We start from the raw sequence: 17,358 nt of genomic DNA on the forward strand, positions 1-17,358 counted from the left end.
AGACACTTCAAACTTCAAAAGTTAAAATGAAACTTTACAAAACTCCAAGTATAATTGAAACCAACCTACATGGGTGTTTAAAAAAGCCGATCAAATCAACTTAACTCGTATGGTTCGGATGAGGTTCAAATAGATGGAAATTTTAGGGTTGAACTGATTAGTTCACCTAAAATAACCAAACCAAACCAACCAATCAAAACTTATTATCATTTTTAAAAAGTTCGTTGTTTTTACTTATGATACAATTACTTTTACATATATTCATTGTTATTTTATTTTATTTCATAATTTTTAAAAGTTAATTTATTATCCAACAACTTTTTTTCACTTTAAAAGAAAATGTCTATAATATAAATTGAAATTGAGTCATTAATCTTAGTTCAATATATGAAAATAATTAAATACTTTTTTTACATATTAATATTTTACTTATTTTTATAACAAAAATTTAAATAAATAATCCGACCTAACTCATATCAACACAACCCAAATATTCATTCATGATTGAATTGAATTGAGTTTATTATTTAATAAATATTATGTGGGTTAAAAAATTTACAATTTAGATAATTGAATTGAGTCTAAAATATACATCACCCCATGCCCGGTATCCTCAATGATTTACCCCAAAAGAATAAAGGGGGGAAAAGAAAAGTTGTTTTCTGACGTACCCATCGATTAATCTTCTACCCTTTAGTACGGTTTAGCCTACAAGCTGGCCTCTCCAATCTAAATTGGTGTCAGCTTTCCCCCTTCATCAAGAAAAACAGTTGATAATAATAAATTATAGCATTCAATTCTGACCAGTGCAAAAGCATGCTTTTAACAAAGTTGTCAAACCAAAACAGATTTGTCTCTAAACTCACAATTTCACCTGTCCATTTCTTCTCAAGCAAGAAAAGTATTGAACAATTCCTCAAATTTCTTCCCAGTAAAGAAATCTAAGCAAAGTCATGAATCTGGCCTGAATTCACACGTGAATACAAAAGCTAAAAGAAATTGTGTTAATAAATCTAATATGCTCATCCAGACATACACCTCTACAACAATGGCATGAATTGCCCTGTATATGAAATACAATTTAATACATGTTGTGCCATATGGGTTAAAATTGTTATATATATATATATATACTTATGTATGTATATATTTATATATGAAAGGTTTGGCCATGCTCAAGTGCACATCTCTATCTACAGCCCCATCAATGCATGATGGAAGTAAAGATCATATTTTACATCAAAAAGCATGAACCAGCAACCATATGGGCCGATGTTTCAGTGGTGTAGAGGCTGGTGTGTAATGCATCATGTATGGAACTGTACAGAATTTTTTTACTTGACGAAAATTGTCGAGGATTGAGATATGCTCATTGTAGCCAACTTCGTCACTATGGCCCGAAAGCACAATGCAAACCCCTAGGGTTCTTTGGGCTGCTGCAAGTTTTGAAAAAACTGGAGGTTCTCAAGCATAAAAGAAGAAGATCAATCCAAATAATGGCTGAAGTTCCTCACAGTCTCTTCACTTCTCAGCTTTGTCATGGCTTTCTTTTCTATTTTTCGAACCCACTCCTTGCTTACGTGCAGAAGTTTTCCGATTTCCTCGAGTGACTTGGGTTGGAAATCCACCAGTCCATATCGCAGGACCAGGACCTGCCTCTCCCTTGATTCCAACCCTTCAAGAACATTAAAGATGTCTTTCTTCATTAGTTTTTGCTTCACAGTCTCTTCTGGGCTCTGTATTGACATATCAGCTGTAAATTCCTGCACCATAAGAGTCGCAAGATGTTTAAAGAACATAATATATCAAATCAGAGTTTTCATATATTTTTAAATTTGTAACATCTGGAAGGAAAATATCATTCTTAAGATTTTCTCCCCTACGGTAAAAGGCCGAAGGGATATTCAAAATGTGCACCTTTTAAGTTAGCTGAACTTTACAAGCTGGCATTGCCATTTCGAACCAATATATAAGCATTTTTTTTTTTTTTGGGAAAAGAAACTGTTTATTGATAAGTATAAGGGGAAGACCCCGTGAAAGAAATTACAACAAGGATTTCCAATTACTGACTAAGAAAGATAAGCTGAAATGAGGGAAAATGTGCTTCAATTTACACCATGAAAAAGAAGTAGACAAAACTAACTCAAAATACCGAGCAGCAGAAAAACAAATATCATGAAAATGTTGTTTGTTCGTTCCGCCCCATATGCACCGAAAGAAAGCACGGATAAAGGCCAACCAAATGGCCTTTTTAGTTCCACCAAAAGGATGACCCACTAAAACTGAGGCCATAGCATCGGAAATGTCATTAGGACAAGTGAAAGACCAACCAAAAAGAGGCAAGAGAAGATCCCAAATGCCAATAGCAAATGAACAGTGGAAAAATAGATGAACCGACGATTCAGCATGCTTGTGAGACATATGACACCAAGAGGGAGAAAGAAACATATAAGGCATACGGCGCTACAAACGATCAGCAATATTGATGGCACCCTAGCTGAGTTCCCAAAGAAAGATTTTAATCTTCTTAGGATATCTATCATTCCAAATCACCGAGTAAAGATCAGTCAAACTTGAATCCAAATCAGCCATAAGAGACTTAACAGTAAAGCCCAAAGAAAGGTCAAGCGGCCACAACCAAGTATCAAGGAAGGAACGCAATCGGACAGATTTCAGATGAAGGGATAATGAAGTCCATTCAACAATCTCCAACTCAGTAAGATTACGACGTAAGTTCAAACTCCAAGCAAACATAGAAGAGATCTAAGCATTAGCAACAGTAACCTCAGGTTGCTATACAAGACGAAAAGCCGCGGATAAGTGGTGACAAAGACACCACAACTAAGGCAAGAGTCGGTCCAGAAAGACGTAGAAGAACCATCACCAATACGACGGCTAACCTGATTAGCAATCAATTCGGTAACTTGACAAACGTACCTCCAAGGTGATCTAGAAGAAACACCAAAGATAGGAGATGGCCGAACACAATAAGAGGAATGATACTTAGCAACAATGAGCTTCCTCCATAAAGCGTCATGCTCAGTTTAAAAATGTCAAGTTCATTTTGCAAGAAAAGCAGAATTTCGATGTTTAAAATTGCCAATGCCAAGGCAGCCCAATAATTGAGGACGTTAAGAAATCACCCAATTCACATTATGCACACCACCATCACCACGAGAGTCCTCCCAAAAGAAATCACGGACCAACTTATCAAGACAATTAATAACAGAGGAAGAAGCCTAAAACAAAGACAAATAATAAGTTGGGAGGCTAGAAAGAGTAGCTTGAATGAGCGTGTGACGACCCTCTTTTGAAATATATGAATACTTCAAATTATGTAGTTTATGCTGAAATCTTTCAATCACAGGCTGCCAAAACAAAACAGACTTAGAGTTACCACCCAAGGGAAGTCCTAAATAAGAAACGGGCCAGAAACCTCGTTTGCAACTAAAAGAACGCAACAACCAGTCAAAATCAGAGTCAGAGACATGTATCCCAAGAAGCTCAATTTTAGCAAGATTGATTTTAAGGCCTGAAGCACATTAAAAAAATATGGATAATGTCAAACAAGTTTTGTATGACAGATCTCTCAGCAGTAAAGAACAACAAAGTGTCATTAGCAAACTATAAATGAGTCAATGTAAAATCTGAATGACCAATAGGATGAGCACCAATAAGACCCAATGCAAAGCTATGGTCAATAAGACAACTCCGACAATCAGCAACTAAAATAAATAAGAAGAGAGAGAGAGGGTCCCCCTGTCTTATACCTAGTGATAGAATAATCTTATCACGGGGGCGGCCATTAATAATGATGGAATAATTTGCACTAGTGATGCATCCTCTGATTCAATTGCGCCAACGATAACCAAAACCTTTTATCTGGAGAATGGAGTCGAGAAAATCTCAATCAATCGTGTCAAAGACTTTCTCAAGGTCCAGTTTCAAGACAACCCCTGGTTTATTCCTAAAAGTCCAATCATCAATGAGCTCATTCGCCATCAAGGAAGCATCAAGAATCTGTCTGTTAGCCACAAATGCAAGCTGATTGGGCGAGATGGTAAAAGGAAAAACCTTCTTCAAACGATTCCATAATCTTGTAAGCACAAGTAATGAGACTAGTAGGTTTATAATCAGAAACAGATCTTGAGTCAACTTTCTTAGGAATCAGGCCAATATAAGTCTTATTTAGTTTGACATTAATAACCCCAGAATTGTAGAAATCATTAATGACTAACATCATATCAAATTTAAGAGTAGTCCAAAAAAACTTGAAAAATTCAACTGTAAAACCATCTAGACTAGGAGATTTACTAACACCAAGAGAGGAGACAGCAACAAATACCTCATCATCGGTAAAGGGACGCTCAAGGTCTATGGCTTGTGAGGAAGAAATAGGATTCCACTAAAAATTAGTTAAAAGAAAACGCTGACCCATGTCTTTTTTGAAGAGAGATGAGTAAAAAGACAAGAATTTAGCCTCAATATCATGAGAAGTCAAAAGACTAGTGCCTTCTCTAGAGAAAATTTCCATAATAGAGGACTTACGGTGTTGGGCAGCAACAATTCTATGGAAAAATCGTGTGAACATCACCCTCAATAAGCCAGTTCAGCTTGCAACGCTGCTGCCAATGAATGTGATCTTGAATAGTCAGAGTTTCAATCTATTCACGAAGAATACAATGTCTATTAAGTTGTTCCTCATTAAGGGCCTCTTTGTCTTCCAGGGCATCTAAATTGGTTAACTACGAGACAAGAGAATGAAGATTAGTAACCTCGCTGCGCCAATTGTTATTCCAATCATGAATAATAGTTTTAAACCTAGAAGCTTCAAGATAAGACCGTGCCCAGGCCATCATCAAGTGGCAATTCCACCAATTCTCCACCAAGGGACAAAAAGAAGACACTTAAAGCCAGGAGTTTTCAAATCTGAAAGGGCAAGGACCCCAATCAATACTTCTAGAAGATGAGACCAATGGAAAACGGTTAGATGTGATGTGATCCAAACGTTTGAGTGTAACTGTGCCAAATTTACAGAGACAATTCTCAGTAAGCAGAAAACAATCAAGTAGACAGATATTGTGTAGGATTGGAGCTTGACCATGTAAAGCAACCATTCGACAGAGGAATATCCCGTAATTGATAATCAGTAATCAATTGATTGAAGGCATGCATACTAGAGGAAATTGTTCTATCATGTGACTTTTCCCAAGACCACCTAGTGATATAATGACCCAATTAACACCTCCCAAACCAACTAAATCATCAAGCTCTTGCTAGAAATCAGATCTAAAAGCATTACCAGAAGGGCCATAAACTGCTGAAAGCTAGAAAGAAAAACCATCAGACAAAGATACATGAATTGAAGTAGAAAAGTGGCCCTAAATAACCTCAAGGATAATAAAGTCAGGCTCACTCTAAAGAATAAGAATCCCCTGACAAATCGATAGCATCCAGAGCAGTCCAACCAATGAATGAGGAACTCCATATGGATCTAATCAAAGAGGAATCAACAGATGACAACTTTATTTCTGGTAGAAGAACAATACCAGGGTTATGTTGTTGAATTAGCTTCTTAACCAAAGCACGTTTCTTCCACGAATTAAGACCTCGGACATTCCATATGAGAAATTTCATGGATTCTCGGAAGAGCCCTCCCTAATAGCCAAAGTGGAAAATTTATCATAGTGGACTGAAGAAAAAAGTCCTTGCTATTCCCTTTGAAGCTTTGGTTTTTTACTAATGGTATTGGTTATTTTCTTGGTTTTGGAGGTAGAAGGTGGGATAGAAGGAATAGCACATAAACCACGTAGGGACAAAAGGGAAGCCAAATCATGAAGATTGATGGGTAAGGAGGGAGGAGAAAATGATAGTTGTTGGTTGATGGTGAAAGGCAAGTAAAGGGGAATTGGCCTCGTGGTTGATAGGAGAAGAAAGTGGGGGGTTTTGATTGTGACTTGGGTCTGATGGAATTTGGGGGAAAAGTATGCATTGGCAGGTGGTTAGTGTCAATCGGCTGATCGCCAAATGTGGCCATATCGAGGGATTGAGTAGCGAATTCAGTTTATTTGGAGGGGCTGGAAAGGTAACCTTCAATATCAGAACCAGTAAAAGGAAGGTTTTGTTTGTTGGTTGAGGTGGAATGCAAAGTACCAGCTTGCAAAGTGGTGGGACTCGTGCTAAAAATAACCGCGGAAAGAGAGGGTTGTGTGAAGGAGGGAGAAGACGAATTGGAAAGGCTGTTAGGTTGGTTTTGGAAACTAAATAATGGAGTTGACTCGGGTAAAGTATTGTGGCTAGGGTTTTCGGTTGAATTGGAAAGAGGTCAAGGGTCAGATGGTGGGCCCACAATTTGGTCATTTAAGGAGAGGGAAGGAGGGAGATTTATCTTCTCCAAAATTGTAGGAGATTCGGTCAAAGGTGGCAGATATGGCGAGAGAGAGGGACGGCCGATTGACTTGGTTCAAAAACTATGGACTTGCCTTTTTCATTTAATCGAGAATCAATGAGATCCATGTATTCAGCAACCTCTTTAATGCTATTTCCTTGTGGATAAAAGGAGGTGCATCGTTGTCCCTGAGCTCCGGCACTGGCTGATTGAATTCGAACCAATAATTCCTCACCGGCCATTTCCTTTGGTAGATGAACTTCAAATGGAATGAAGCCTTGCGTATTTTCCTTAATCTTCAGGCGAGTAAAAGAAAGAACTAACCCACGTTCCGTTTGATTTGAGATTTGAATAAAACCACCACATATGTTACTAATGTGCCTAAAGATCGCTTCAGTATGAGTAATCGGGAGATGATACACATCAATCCAGCCTCCACGTGATGCCGCCATTTGCTATTGGAAAGAAGAAGGTGTGGATGGTGAGAGAAACTTAAGTTTGAAAGGGCCATTGGTTATCCAATTTGAATTAGCACATAGTTTTTGAGAGATTGCCGAACTATAGACATGTAGCAAGGCTTTGTCATCAAATATGGGGTTGATAGTACATCGAGATGATAGAGAAGTTTGAAGGGAATCTCGGATACTCGGCCAAGAATCATTATAAGCAAACCTCTGAACAACCACCATATCTTGCCAATTTAAATGTGGTAGCAGGGGGCTGGGGAGGAACCGGAACTACCAAGAGTTGATGGGGGAATGTCATTGTTGGAAATTGCAATGCTTCTTGATTGAACGGTTGCCTTATAAGTATGTGTAGTAGTGCTAAAAGTTGCATTGTTCAGTGAGTTGGGCTTCCCAGGATAGTCTGAAACCAAAGAAAGGAATGAAAACCAATCTCTTTTGTCGTTCATGGTAGGGACAAGGATAATGGAGCGGTGTCCAAATTGCTCTAAAAGGGTAAGCTCGACAAAATACCCATATTGCTTTGTTTTTCAAGCCAAAGAGTATCACCATCATCAATCAACTTTCTGAAGAAGTTGTGGTTGCAGGGTCCTTAAACTGAACTTGGAAGGAGGAGGCTAGCCTAGCGCTAGAATAATATACAAGGTTAGGGGGCTGAAAAGCTGTTGTTTGCTGTCTGGCTAGAGCCATGGGGGGCCCAGCAGAGAGAACAGTAAGGATAACGAGCCATTCAAGAGATTTCCAAGAGATAAAAAGCAAATGAATGTTGGATTGGGTTTGTTCCAAGAGTTTGAAGTGCTTCCAGTTAGATGGAGAGATCGGTGTGAGGGAGAAAATTTTCTGGTCGATATGTATCGACAGAGTGATGGAAGAAGAAGGGGTGATCGATGGTGGCTGGGCCATGGTGATCAGAGCTAGAGAAGGATAGTCCTATGGTGGGGAAAGGAGATGGGAGAGGAGAGAGAAGAGAGCATTTTTTTATGTACCAAATTTTAACCAACTTTAGCTCTCAATATATAAACTTTTGATGAACCAACTTCAGTATACAAAATTTTAGCTCTCAATTAATCAACATACGAAAGAGCAAAACAAAATAGACAAAATATGCCTCAGAATTATCTAGTAAGTTCAAAGAAAATGGGGAGCTAATGACATCCTTGATGGAAGAGAGAACGAGAGAGCAAAAGAGTCATACCATATACTTCATATTTAGTCCATCACCCATCTTCTGATCAACCGAACCCACAACTTTTAAACAGTTGCTGGCAACTCTAACCTTGGCCAAAGGAAGACCAGTAGCTTTTGCTATGTCATCATCCGAATACCTCCTACCACCGTTGTTCAACACTTTTCGTGCTTTTTGTATCTGATTTATTGCCTTGGTTAATGACCACTACAAAGAATTATAAAGATGAGTCAGTTACACATGAATAAGAAAGCTTTATGAAATGAGCCCCCTGGTGTAAAAGGAATCGTACTGGAATTTGAATTCCCCTTGCATTCCGTGCCACAACTCTCGACATTGATTTCCTTATCCAGTATTGAATATAGGTTGAGAATCTAAAACCCCTTTTAGGGTCAAACCTTTCCACACCTTGCAGCACACCAAGAGATCCAGCCTACGAATCCAAGAGAAATAACATTAAGATGCATAACCTCTTGCATTTTCCTTACTGTACTTTTATTGAGAAATGTATGTTTATCCGTAAGACATCAGTATTCAAAATTTGCATTAATAAAAGCATAGAAGAAAAAGGAGTGCATATTTCTATGTTGACATCAATTTCCTTTATTAAGCATTAATTTGATGAAATATGTAAACATCAAGCATGATCCCCGTCTTCTTTTTTTTGAGTAATTTATGGTGGTAAGCTGACAAAAGCATTATCTGTCCAGAAAGAATTAGACGATGCTAGTGGTTTCATACCAGATAAAAATGGCACTTGTAAATGATAAGCTATTATCAAGGATTAAACAAAGGAAGAGATCTCATATACTCTTTTAGAAACAAAACATTAAAAAAATATACATTGAAATTCAAATAACTAAGGTTTCTCATAGAATAGTAGTGAGTAGACCTGAACCAAGTCTTCCATTGGTAACCCAGAGCATCGGTATTTCCTTGCAAGGAATAAAATTAATGAATTAGTGCTCCTTAAAAGCTCATCCTGGCAGAACCAACCAAATTGTAACTGTTTCTTCAGGTCCTTTATATCAACGCCAGCAGCATTGGCCCAACAACTCATGCTTACCATTCTTCCGGATTCCTTTTCTAAAGTTTCTCTAATTCTTTCTAAATTTGCAACTACCTGCAATGAGATAGAAGTTCAACAAAATATGTATTGAAAAGATGGTTGTGCAAACATCAAAGATGAATCGACCTTAACCCCTGTGGACATTTCAGCTTCATTTCTTGCAATTATCAATCTTCTTTTTCTAGAATTAGATGCTTTTTTTCTCGAAATTATAGCCGAACTATGGATTTTTTCTTTAGCAGCTCTTGTAGCTAGCGGCTGGGAATAAACTTTATCAGCACTATCCATTGCTCTCTTTTTTACTGATCTTCTTACTGCTCTTTTTCCAGAGTAAACTATGATATCGTCATTCTCGTCAGTGGTTTTCTGGTTTACATTATGATCTCCATCATCCTCAGTGGGTTGCTCAATGGGTAAGTCTGACAAATCATGAAAACTTGAAGTTTTAAGCGTCCTAGATAGACAGGTATTGAAAAACTCCAAGGCTCCAAGTTTTGTTAGTTGCAGCACAATATCTCTTTCCAAGCTTAGCATCCCTGATTCAGTAAAAGTTTCCTCCAAAACATCAAGGTTTTCCATTAACATGCCAAAAGGTGACGCCTTGCCACTAGGAAAGCTCGTACAGGAAGAAAAATTGTCCTCTACCTTGGATGGTGCAGTATTTTTTATCCCATAATGCAAAGGACTGAGTGACTTTGCCCCACCGTTCATCTGAAAGATAAGAGTAATAAACCCACATTAACATATAAGATCCATCCTGTCAAGAGCAAGAAACTAAGGGAGGTCAGGATTACATGTGGGTATTGTGAAGTTCATTGCAAAGGGCTAACCTCTATCTCTTCCAAATTTAACAGATCATCGGCCGATGTTTGTGGAGCTTCAGACAAGCAAGTGTATGTTTTCAAGGTTTCTCTAGAGATAGACTCTCCTTCCTCCCAAATACTGGAGAAAAAGGAAAGTCTTCCTGAATTAAAGGCAGCTTCCCTGCCTTTAGCTGTTTTAAAATGTAGAACTGAACCAAATTAGAGACCATGACTACTATTTTTATTTATTTTTATATAGGAAAGAGAAACCATATATGATGAAATGAAATACAAATGATCCTATCAGATAATAATTACAAAAACACCTCCATTGGTAAACAAGGGCAGTTAAACTATAGTTACAAAAAGAAGGAGACAATTCGCTCCAAGTAAGTGCAAAAAGAGAGGTGAATTCCCAAAAACATAGTTTATGTCACAGTTCTTATCTCTGAAGACACAGGCGTTGTGTTCTAACCAAAGGTTCTAATAAAAAACTCAAATATGATTAAGCCACGGGATCTATTTATCCTCCCAAATGAAGCATGGATATAAGAGTGAAGATGTCCCCTTAAGTCTAGGGAACTCCCATCCAAAGGAGTTTTACCCTATCTTAATAATGCATTCCCAACGCCAATAATCATCATATAACCTTAAAAAGATGGTTCAATTACTATAGGTTAAGAAATGAGGCTCTTTCTCACTCGCACCCAAGCAGGAGAAAATAAATTAAAGATAGATCATCCAATATTCACTTCATAATCAGTCCAGTTGTATTCAGTAGTCCCCGAGGAAAATTTTCAGAGCCTAATAATCCCAAAAAACTTAAAACAAGTGATGTATATAATCTTTCGGGAGTAAAATTTTGGTGGGATGTTCATCATCTTCAATACAAAATTCCCAAGTAAACCCCAAAAATTTTCCTTATTCAAATGATCGAGATAATCGCAATACAACTTAAAGTATCTCACCATTGATAATAAGTAGAACAATGTAAGCTTAAAAATGTGAAACCCAGTAGAGAGCATGCTGGAGCTAGATGTATTTCACAATCACAAGAACTAAAAACGAGCTTTACATCTCATATTTCACAAACAAATCATAAACCCAGACGTCAAAGCAAAAATTCACGAAGTGGTTAAGAGAAAAAGAAACTAACAGGCATATGGAAAAAGCTTGGAAGGGGAAGTCTTGCGGGAATGAGTCTGAATTTGAAAACCCCACTTGAGATTTGGCCTGAAACTTGTTCCCATCATGAAAGTCGGAGCCGGGGAAAGGCAGAAGCTTGATGGTGAAGTAGTAAATTACTCATGCAATCTGATGAGTGGAAATGTGGACGTCGAAACTGCAAAATCTCTACCACCAATTCTTAATCCTCTTTTTAAGAATTTGGAAAAGTAAGGAAACAAAACAAAAAAATCAACAAGTTTTCTTTTCCTTCTTCGCAAAAACAAAAAAAGAAAAAAACGTTCAGAAAATATCTCCTCCCCGACGGCGAGTTTCAGTGGACATTTCTTCGCGGGTCGGGTCCGGACCCATCAACGAATCGTTTTTAGTGATTCTATTTGTAGCTTAATTTAAGTATAATAATGAAATTAGTTAATAGACATAATTTTTCAATAATCATATATTTTTTAGTTTAACGAGACGTCCCTTTTAGTATGGGGGACATGCTCTGGGAGGAAGTTCCTATAATATCTCTCACTGAAATATAAAATTTGATTAGATTTATCACTTTAGTGCGAGTAATAGCTTGAGGTGTAAGATTTAGAAAGCCGTCTGGTATACTGTTAATTATTATATTTGGTGCGAGCGTAATTTTTGTGTCCATGAGGCTAACTACATCCTATCCAATCGAGTTGTGCAATATGAGATGTTTCTTTGTTGTTCTAAGTGGCTTGGGACTACTGTTGAGGGACTCTGGAGGGCTCATCTCATTGAGGCCTTTTTTTTTCCTCGAATTGTTAATGTTGTGTTGGTTTTCTAGTAATTCTTATTTTCTTAATTCCTTTGTTTGTCTTTTAAATCAGTCTTAACCTAAGGTCGTGAGGTTCAATTCTCTTTATAGCAATTCAATACATTTGCACAACAAAACATGCATCTTTGCCAAAATAGAGTTTAAATGATATCATTCTTGTGCTACTAATCTCAAGATTGTATGTATAACTCTTCCACGCATCTATTGTCAAATTAAAAGAAAACATGCATGTGAAGCTTGAAGATAGAGATTTGAAGTTTTCATCGATGATATAATACTTTGACCAAACGAATTAGACTCAAATACACACACACACACAAAATTCATAATATATATCTCGATGAAAAGGTATCTCAGTGACACCTGATATCAAATATATCAACGATATATCTTACAAAGAATAACACTAATATATTAAACAATGAGAACACAAACTAAGGCCATATTTACTTCCCTATAAACTTAATGCATAATCTGAAAAGTGGGCTCGTTTGATTATATTTTGTTGTTGTTTACTAGTGTTTTGTAACGGAATGAGATGTGGATCTCATTATAAAATCCATAATCAACAAACATAATCATGTTGTGGAGGAAACATAATCTTGTGGAGGAGAGAGTCATCAATTCAATTACCTTGATTATTACGTGGAACTCACACCGTATTTGTTACTAACTTTTCATCATTTACCCTTTTTATTACATTTTCTTATGGAAGTAAAAAACACCAATAGATTTCTTTTATTGGAAAATTGTCCAACATAGCCTTTTATAGTTTTCACATTACAAAAATAATTTACTTTTTGAAAATTCATTAAAAGAGTTTATCTCGAGCCTTCTCGAGCGAGATCGATCCTGGGATGGCACTGGAATTTTGATAGTAAACAACCATCCACATCTATGTTATAATTAATCGAAAAGTAATTTAACAAATATGCCCTCTATAATAATAATATTATATTATTATAATATCGTTATTTGACAAATTCAACAATTAGCTTACTTTATAAGTTTGGTTCTAAAAAAAATTCAAAAAAATTTCCAAGTGTTTAGAAGTCTTGAAACTCACAACCTATCTCTTTGTAAAAAATAAAGAAAAAAATAAGATATATATATATATATATCGATATGGGGATTTTCAAATATAGAAAAATAAGGGAAATTATTCACACAAGATAGCAAAATTTAATCTTCTTTGATAGAGGTTAATAGAAGTCTATCAGTGTCTATCAGTTTTTTTTTTTATTTTTTACTATTTATATAAATAGTTTTGTATTTTTCCCTGTCTCTTATACACATCTAGATGTGTATAAGAGACAGCATTAATATTATATGATAGTTGTTTTAAAAGTTTATCAGTGTCTATCAGTTTTTTTTTTTTTTTTTTTTTGCTATTTATGTAAATAGTTTAACATTTTTTCTATCTATGAAAATTTCCCTATCGATATTGTATTGTCTTTTATAAATGTGTCTGAATTGTTATTTGCATGTAGTTAAGTCCAATAATTATCGTTTTAGTATTCATTTACGTAATCTCAGTGGTAATCAATCATCCCGCCCGAGATTTATAATCTTTACCCTGAAATTTACCCTAGGGTTTGAACTCTCGGGCGAGATATGTTGGGATTGGTATCCTAATTCTCCTGAAGTCTCGTTGTTTATAATTATACACATTGTTTTATGAATAAAATAACTGTTATTTCATTCTGGCATTTATTCATATTCAATCAACAAAGTTTCATGGTCATCTTATGTAAACTTAAACACATATATGAGATATACAAGTGGATCATGCCTTAAGTGATAACCTAGATAGGTCTATAGTATAAGGATTAGGTGGGATACCTGATCCTTGTGACACTACGGATACGACCCGCTTTGTAGAGGTTTGCAAGTGTTGTAAACTACTACAGATAGTAGATCCTGATCATTCATGTGGAGACATGCGAGTGGGGTTATCCTATACAAAGAGTTTGTATAAGACCGGACCACGAGATGACTAGACTCTGTATATAACGATGTTGATACTAGATACTTACATCTCACCTAAACGACCATAGATGATACGACCTCAATCCTGAGTGTTTTGGAAACTCCTACATTTGAGGTCAGTTCTTTGATTAGTATGAGTGAAAGTGATAAGATTGTCAACTCAACATGCCTACCTTTTTGGGGACTTGTTTGATTTGGGAGCTGAGAACTCAATACACAAGATGGAATTTACTCCTACCCCAAAAGCAGGGATAAGTAGATAGATTGTTTCCTTAAGGGCTGATTCTAGGGCTTGAATACAGTGGCTACAACTTCTCTTTGCAAGAGAGGACTCAGTCATAGTAGGACTATGACTTATGTTCATTAGAGGGATCAGTAGTACTTAAGGAGTTAGATGTAACTACAGGGGCATAATGGTTATTGGCTGAGCTATACTTACGAGCAATCTGTGAAGGGTTGTCACACTGTTGATCGGTTAAGATGGACACATAATATATCTGTAGTAAGAAGATTTTAGCTGTTGGTCTTTAGTGGAGTGCCTGACAGTTAACAGATGGTGGATCCCGTGACTAAAAAGTTTAGTCAGTTATTCATGTACCATTAGAGCTTCAAGCTACAGGTCCATAAGGTCCCCTTGGTAGCTCAATGGATTCAAGTTGAGGATCAGTTCTTAGTGTTGATTTGAAATGTTCAAATAGACAAGAGGTAATTCGATTATCTATGATATGATCGGTATGATGTATGAGATACATCTAATGGAAGGTTAATGTAAATGAAATTTACATTAAGTGTCATGGAATAGAAAAAGAGCTATGGTTTGTATGTTTCATGAGATGAAATATTAAAACTATAGGTTATAAATATATTATGGTAAGTTAGTTATCATTTATATTTATAATAATATTAATTATTGGATAATTATCTCTTTTTCTCTAGTAACCAATTGAGTGGGAGGTTATTGGTGATTTCATGGTAACTTTGAGATAAAAGAAAAAATATTTTCCTAATTTTAGTAAAAAAAAAAAAAAAGATTTGCAAAATTGTTGATTTGAGATTTCTAATCTCGGAAAAGTTCTCACGGATAGTTGTCAAGTGAATCAGATTTACTAAGCGACATCTTGGAGTTAGCTAAACGATCGTGGAGTGTTCTTACATGATAAACACTCAGCTAAACGATGAGTTAGACGATTGCATAGCTTTTGCTAGACGATCGGATAGCTTTTACTAAACGATTGTGCATCGACCTATATGATAGGTTGTTCCATCTCCCACTTGCTCAATCGTTTACACGATTGTTCCTCCTCCCGTTTTCTGCCTCAAACCAAGTCCACATAGAGTCCACCCTCTGGATTCTCACACCGAGAATACTAAGGTAACCTTCTTGGTGGTGTCATACTCAAGTCGACAATGTCGAGATTCAGTGGAGGCTATTCGCGATGTTTGAGGCGTTCGTGACCTTGGCGATCACTTAATTCAAGTACGCGGTGATCGTGCAGTGTATTGTCGTGTTGGGCGAACGTTCATATGTTGCTATGTTGCTGCGTTGCTGTGATCGAGTGTTCATGATCAAGGAACTTGAAGATGTGTCTACAAAGGTTTGTTGATTCTTCCATTGATCTATAGTAAAGCATGTTGTAATCTCTATTTTATGCATAACCGTTTTTTTCCATTTTGTGATTGTAATTGTAATGTTCATATACGATTGAAATTTGGAAAGATCCTTCCGCTACTCATGGAAATCCTCGTGTTCGATTTCCTTTAATTGGTATCAGAGTCAAATTCTTCTGATATTCCAAATTTCAATTTTGTTTTGAACTTCTTTTACAGTCTTGGTGGGTCTTCTACATTTGTGTTTAATTATTAAGTGCACTTATGGATGGCGTTGATGGATGTTTTCAGGTTTAGTTTCCTTTTTTAAAGCTTTCTTCAATTACAAAGTGTTAATTTGTAAGGGCCCCTGTGTTTTTGGGCGTAATTAACATGTTATCGAGTTTGTAATTCAAAGAGTTTGAGTTAGTCGAGTCATTCATGATGAATTTTCGAAGCATGGTGATGCGGTTCTCAACGAGGAAGAAGACTAAAAGTTGGTCGTATTGTGTAGCCTAAGGTAAATGATCGTTGGGATTTATCTAAACGATCATGTAGATTTTCTTGTAGATCGTGTAGTATTTACTAAACGACCGTTTAGCTAATGCTAAACAATGGGGTAAATCATTTACTCTATCGCATAGCATTGGTTGCCCGGTTGCGTAGATGCTTGAGGTAAACGATCGTAATGGGAGCATTTGATACTCATTGTTTAGAAGAATGTGCACGCTAGTCGATCGTGTAGTCAGCATGCCTCATCGCATAGTTACTATCTATACGATCACGCGGTGTACGATACAAAGGCGCTCGTTAAGTGATCGTTTAGGCGAATGTGCTTTGCTGCATCGTAGTCATTTAAATGATCGTATAAGGCTTACATTGTGCAGAGCACGCTAGACGATCACGTACCTCAGGCTTCTTTGCTTAGTAAAAGGTACACGATCATTGCTAAACGATCGTTTAGCTCTTGAAGCGTTGGTAAATGATAGAGCGAAGTGTTTGTTCTTTCGTGTAGACGATCACGAGGAGTTTGGTGCACAATGGTTGGAGACGCCTTGCTTCGCCCAGACGGTTCAAGATTGATTCGCCTGTTTGAACTGGAGACTCCTTGTTTTATAATAGTTAGCTTTATTTTTTTGGATTTGAGGCAATTCTACCCGGTTCATCAACATTTATTTATTATATGTGTGACGTATGGTGTTTATATGGCAAAATGTTTGACATATAGTTTAAAAATCCACCTTAGGTTGTGTGATTATTCATGCATCATGTATTATAAACGTTATAATCTATTATGAAGAAATTACATGAAAGTATGCACATGCATCATAAAATATAAGAGTTATATTTTGCATGTAGTGAGCATTGGACCCATAAATGATACATTGGAAGAATCTTTTGGCTCTTTTTTGACTTGCTCCCCCGCCGTGATCGAATGAGAAGTATCCTAATTTTTGGCCTAATTCTTCTTCTGATGATCGATTCATCCGAACACTTGCCCCGGATAATCCGTTTATTATAATTGTTATAGTCTAAGGGTGTTTGATGCATGTTGTGCTTGTTTCATTGCTGTTTTTGTATAAGCTTTATATAAAAGAAGTAGCAATGGATGAACAATGCATTGAGCATGACACTTAGGCTGTTTATAATCGTTATGAATGCCTTGCATGTGTTAGCTTTGCATTGTGGTTTTGGTTGTTTCCATTTATAAGTGTATAAAGGAAATTAGACCTAAAATCAATAAAAAAGAGTTGCATGCGGACTTAAGGTGAACTCATTGTTTTAAAAGAGTTTTAAAATTGGATTGAGATAGACCTAAGTTCAATGGTTCTAATGAGATTAATAACCTAGATTAATCTTTTAAAATCGGTTTAATAGGATTAAATTGATTGGCATA

At 36.5% G+C, this 17,358-nt stretch overlaps 1 protein-coding gene across 3 annotated transcripts; it reads right to left on the bottom strand.

The window, feature by feature from the left end:
- Positions 1 to 985: 985 nt before the first annotated feature.
- On the bottom strand, positions 986 to 11,366 carry LOC120075385 (RNA polymerase sigma factor sigC). Of its 3 annotated transcripts, XR_005481326.1 has the most exons (8): positions 11,067 to 11,366; positions 9,938 to 10,101; positions 9,234 to 9,818; positions 8,931 to 9,161; positions 8,331 to 8,471; positions 8,048 to 8,245; positions 4,549 to 4,745; positions 1,626 to 1,763 (listed from the first exon to the last, which is right to left on the bottom strand). XR_005481326.1 is itself a non-coding variant. In XM_039028730.1 (7 exons), the coding sequence occupies exons 1-7, from the start codon at positions 11,161 to 11,163 to the stop codon at positions 1,485 to 1,487; spliced, it is 1,695 nt and encodes a 564-aa protein (XP_038884658.1). In that variant the 5' UTR covers positions 11,164 to 11,362; the 3' UTR covers positions 986 to 1,484. The 3 variants fall into 3 exon arrangements, 2 of the variants coding, with proteins under 2 accessions (XP_038884658.1, XP_038884659.1); XM_039028730.1 differs by lacking the exon at positions 4,549 to 4,745 and having other exon boundaries at positions 986 to 1,763; positions 11,067 to 11,362; XM_039028731.1 differs by lacking the exons at positions 4,549 to 4,745; positions 11,067 to 11,366 and having other exon boundaries at positions 986 to 1,763; positions 9,902 to 10,041.
- Between the last annotated feature and the right edge of the window lie 5,992 nt (positions 11,367 to 17,358).

This window comes from Benincasa hispida, chromosome 4 (assembly GCF_009727055.1).
Source record: "Benincasa hispida cultivar B227 chromosome 4, ASM972705v1, whole genome shotgun sequence".
In the NCBI taxonomy this organism is placed as follows: Eukaryota; Viridiplantae; Streptophyta; class Magnoliopsida; order Cucurbitales; family Cucurbitaceae; genus Benincasa; species Benincasa hispida.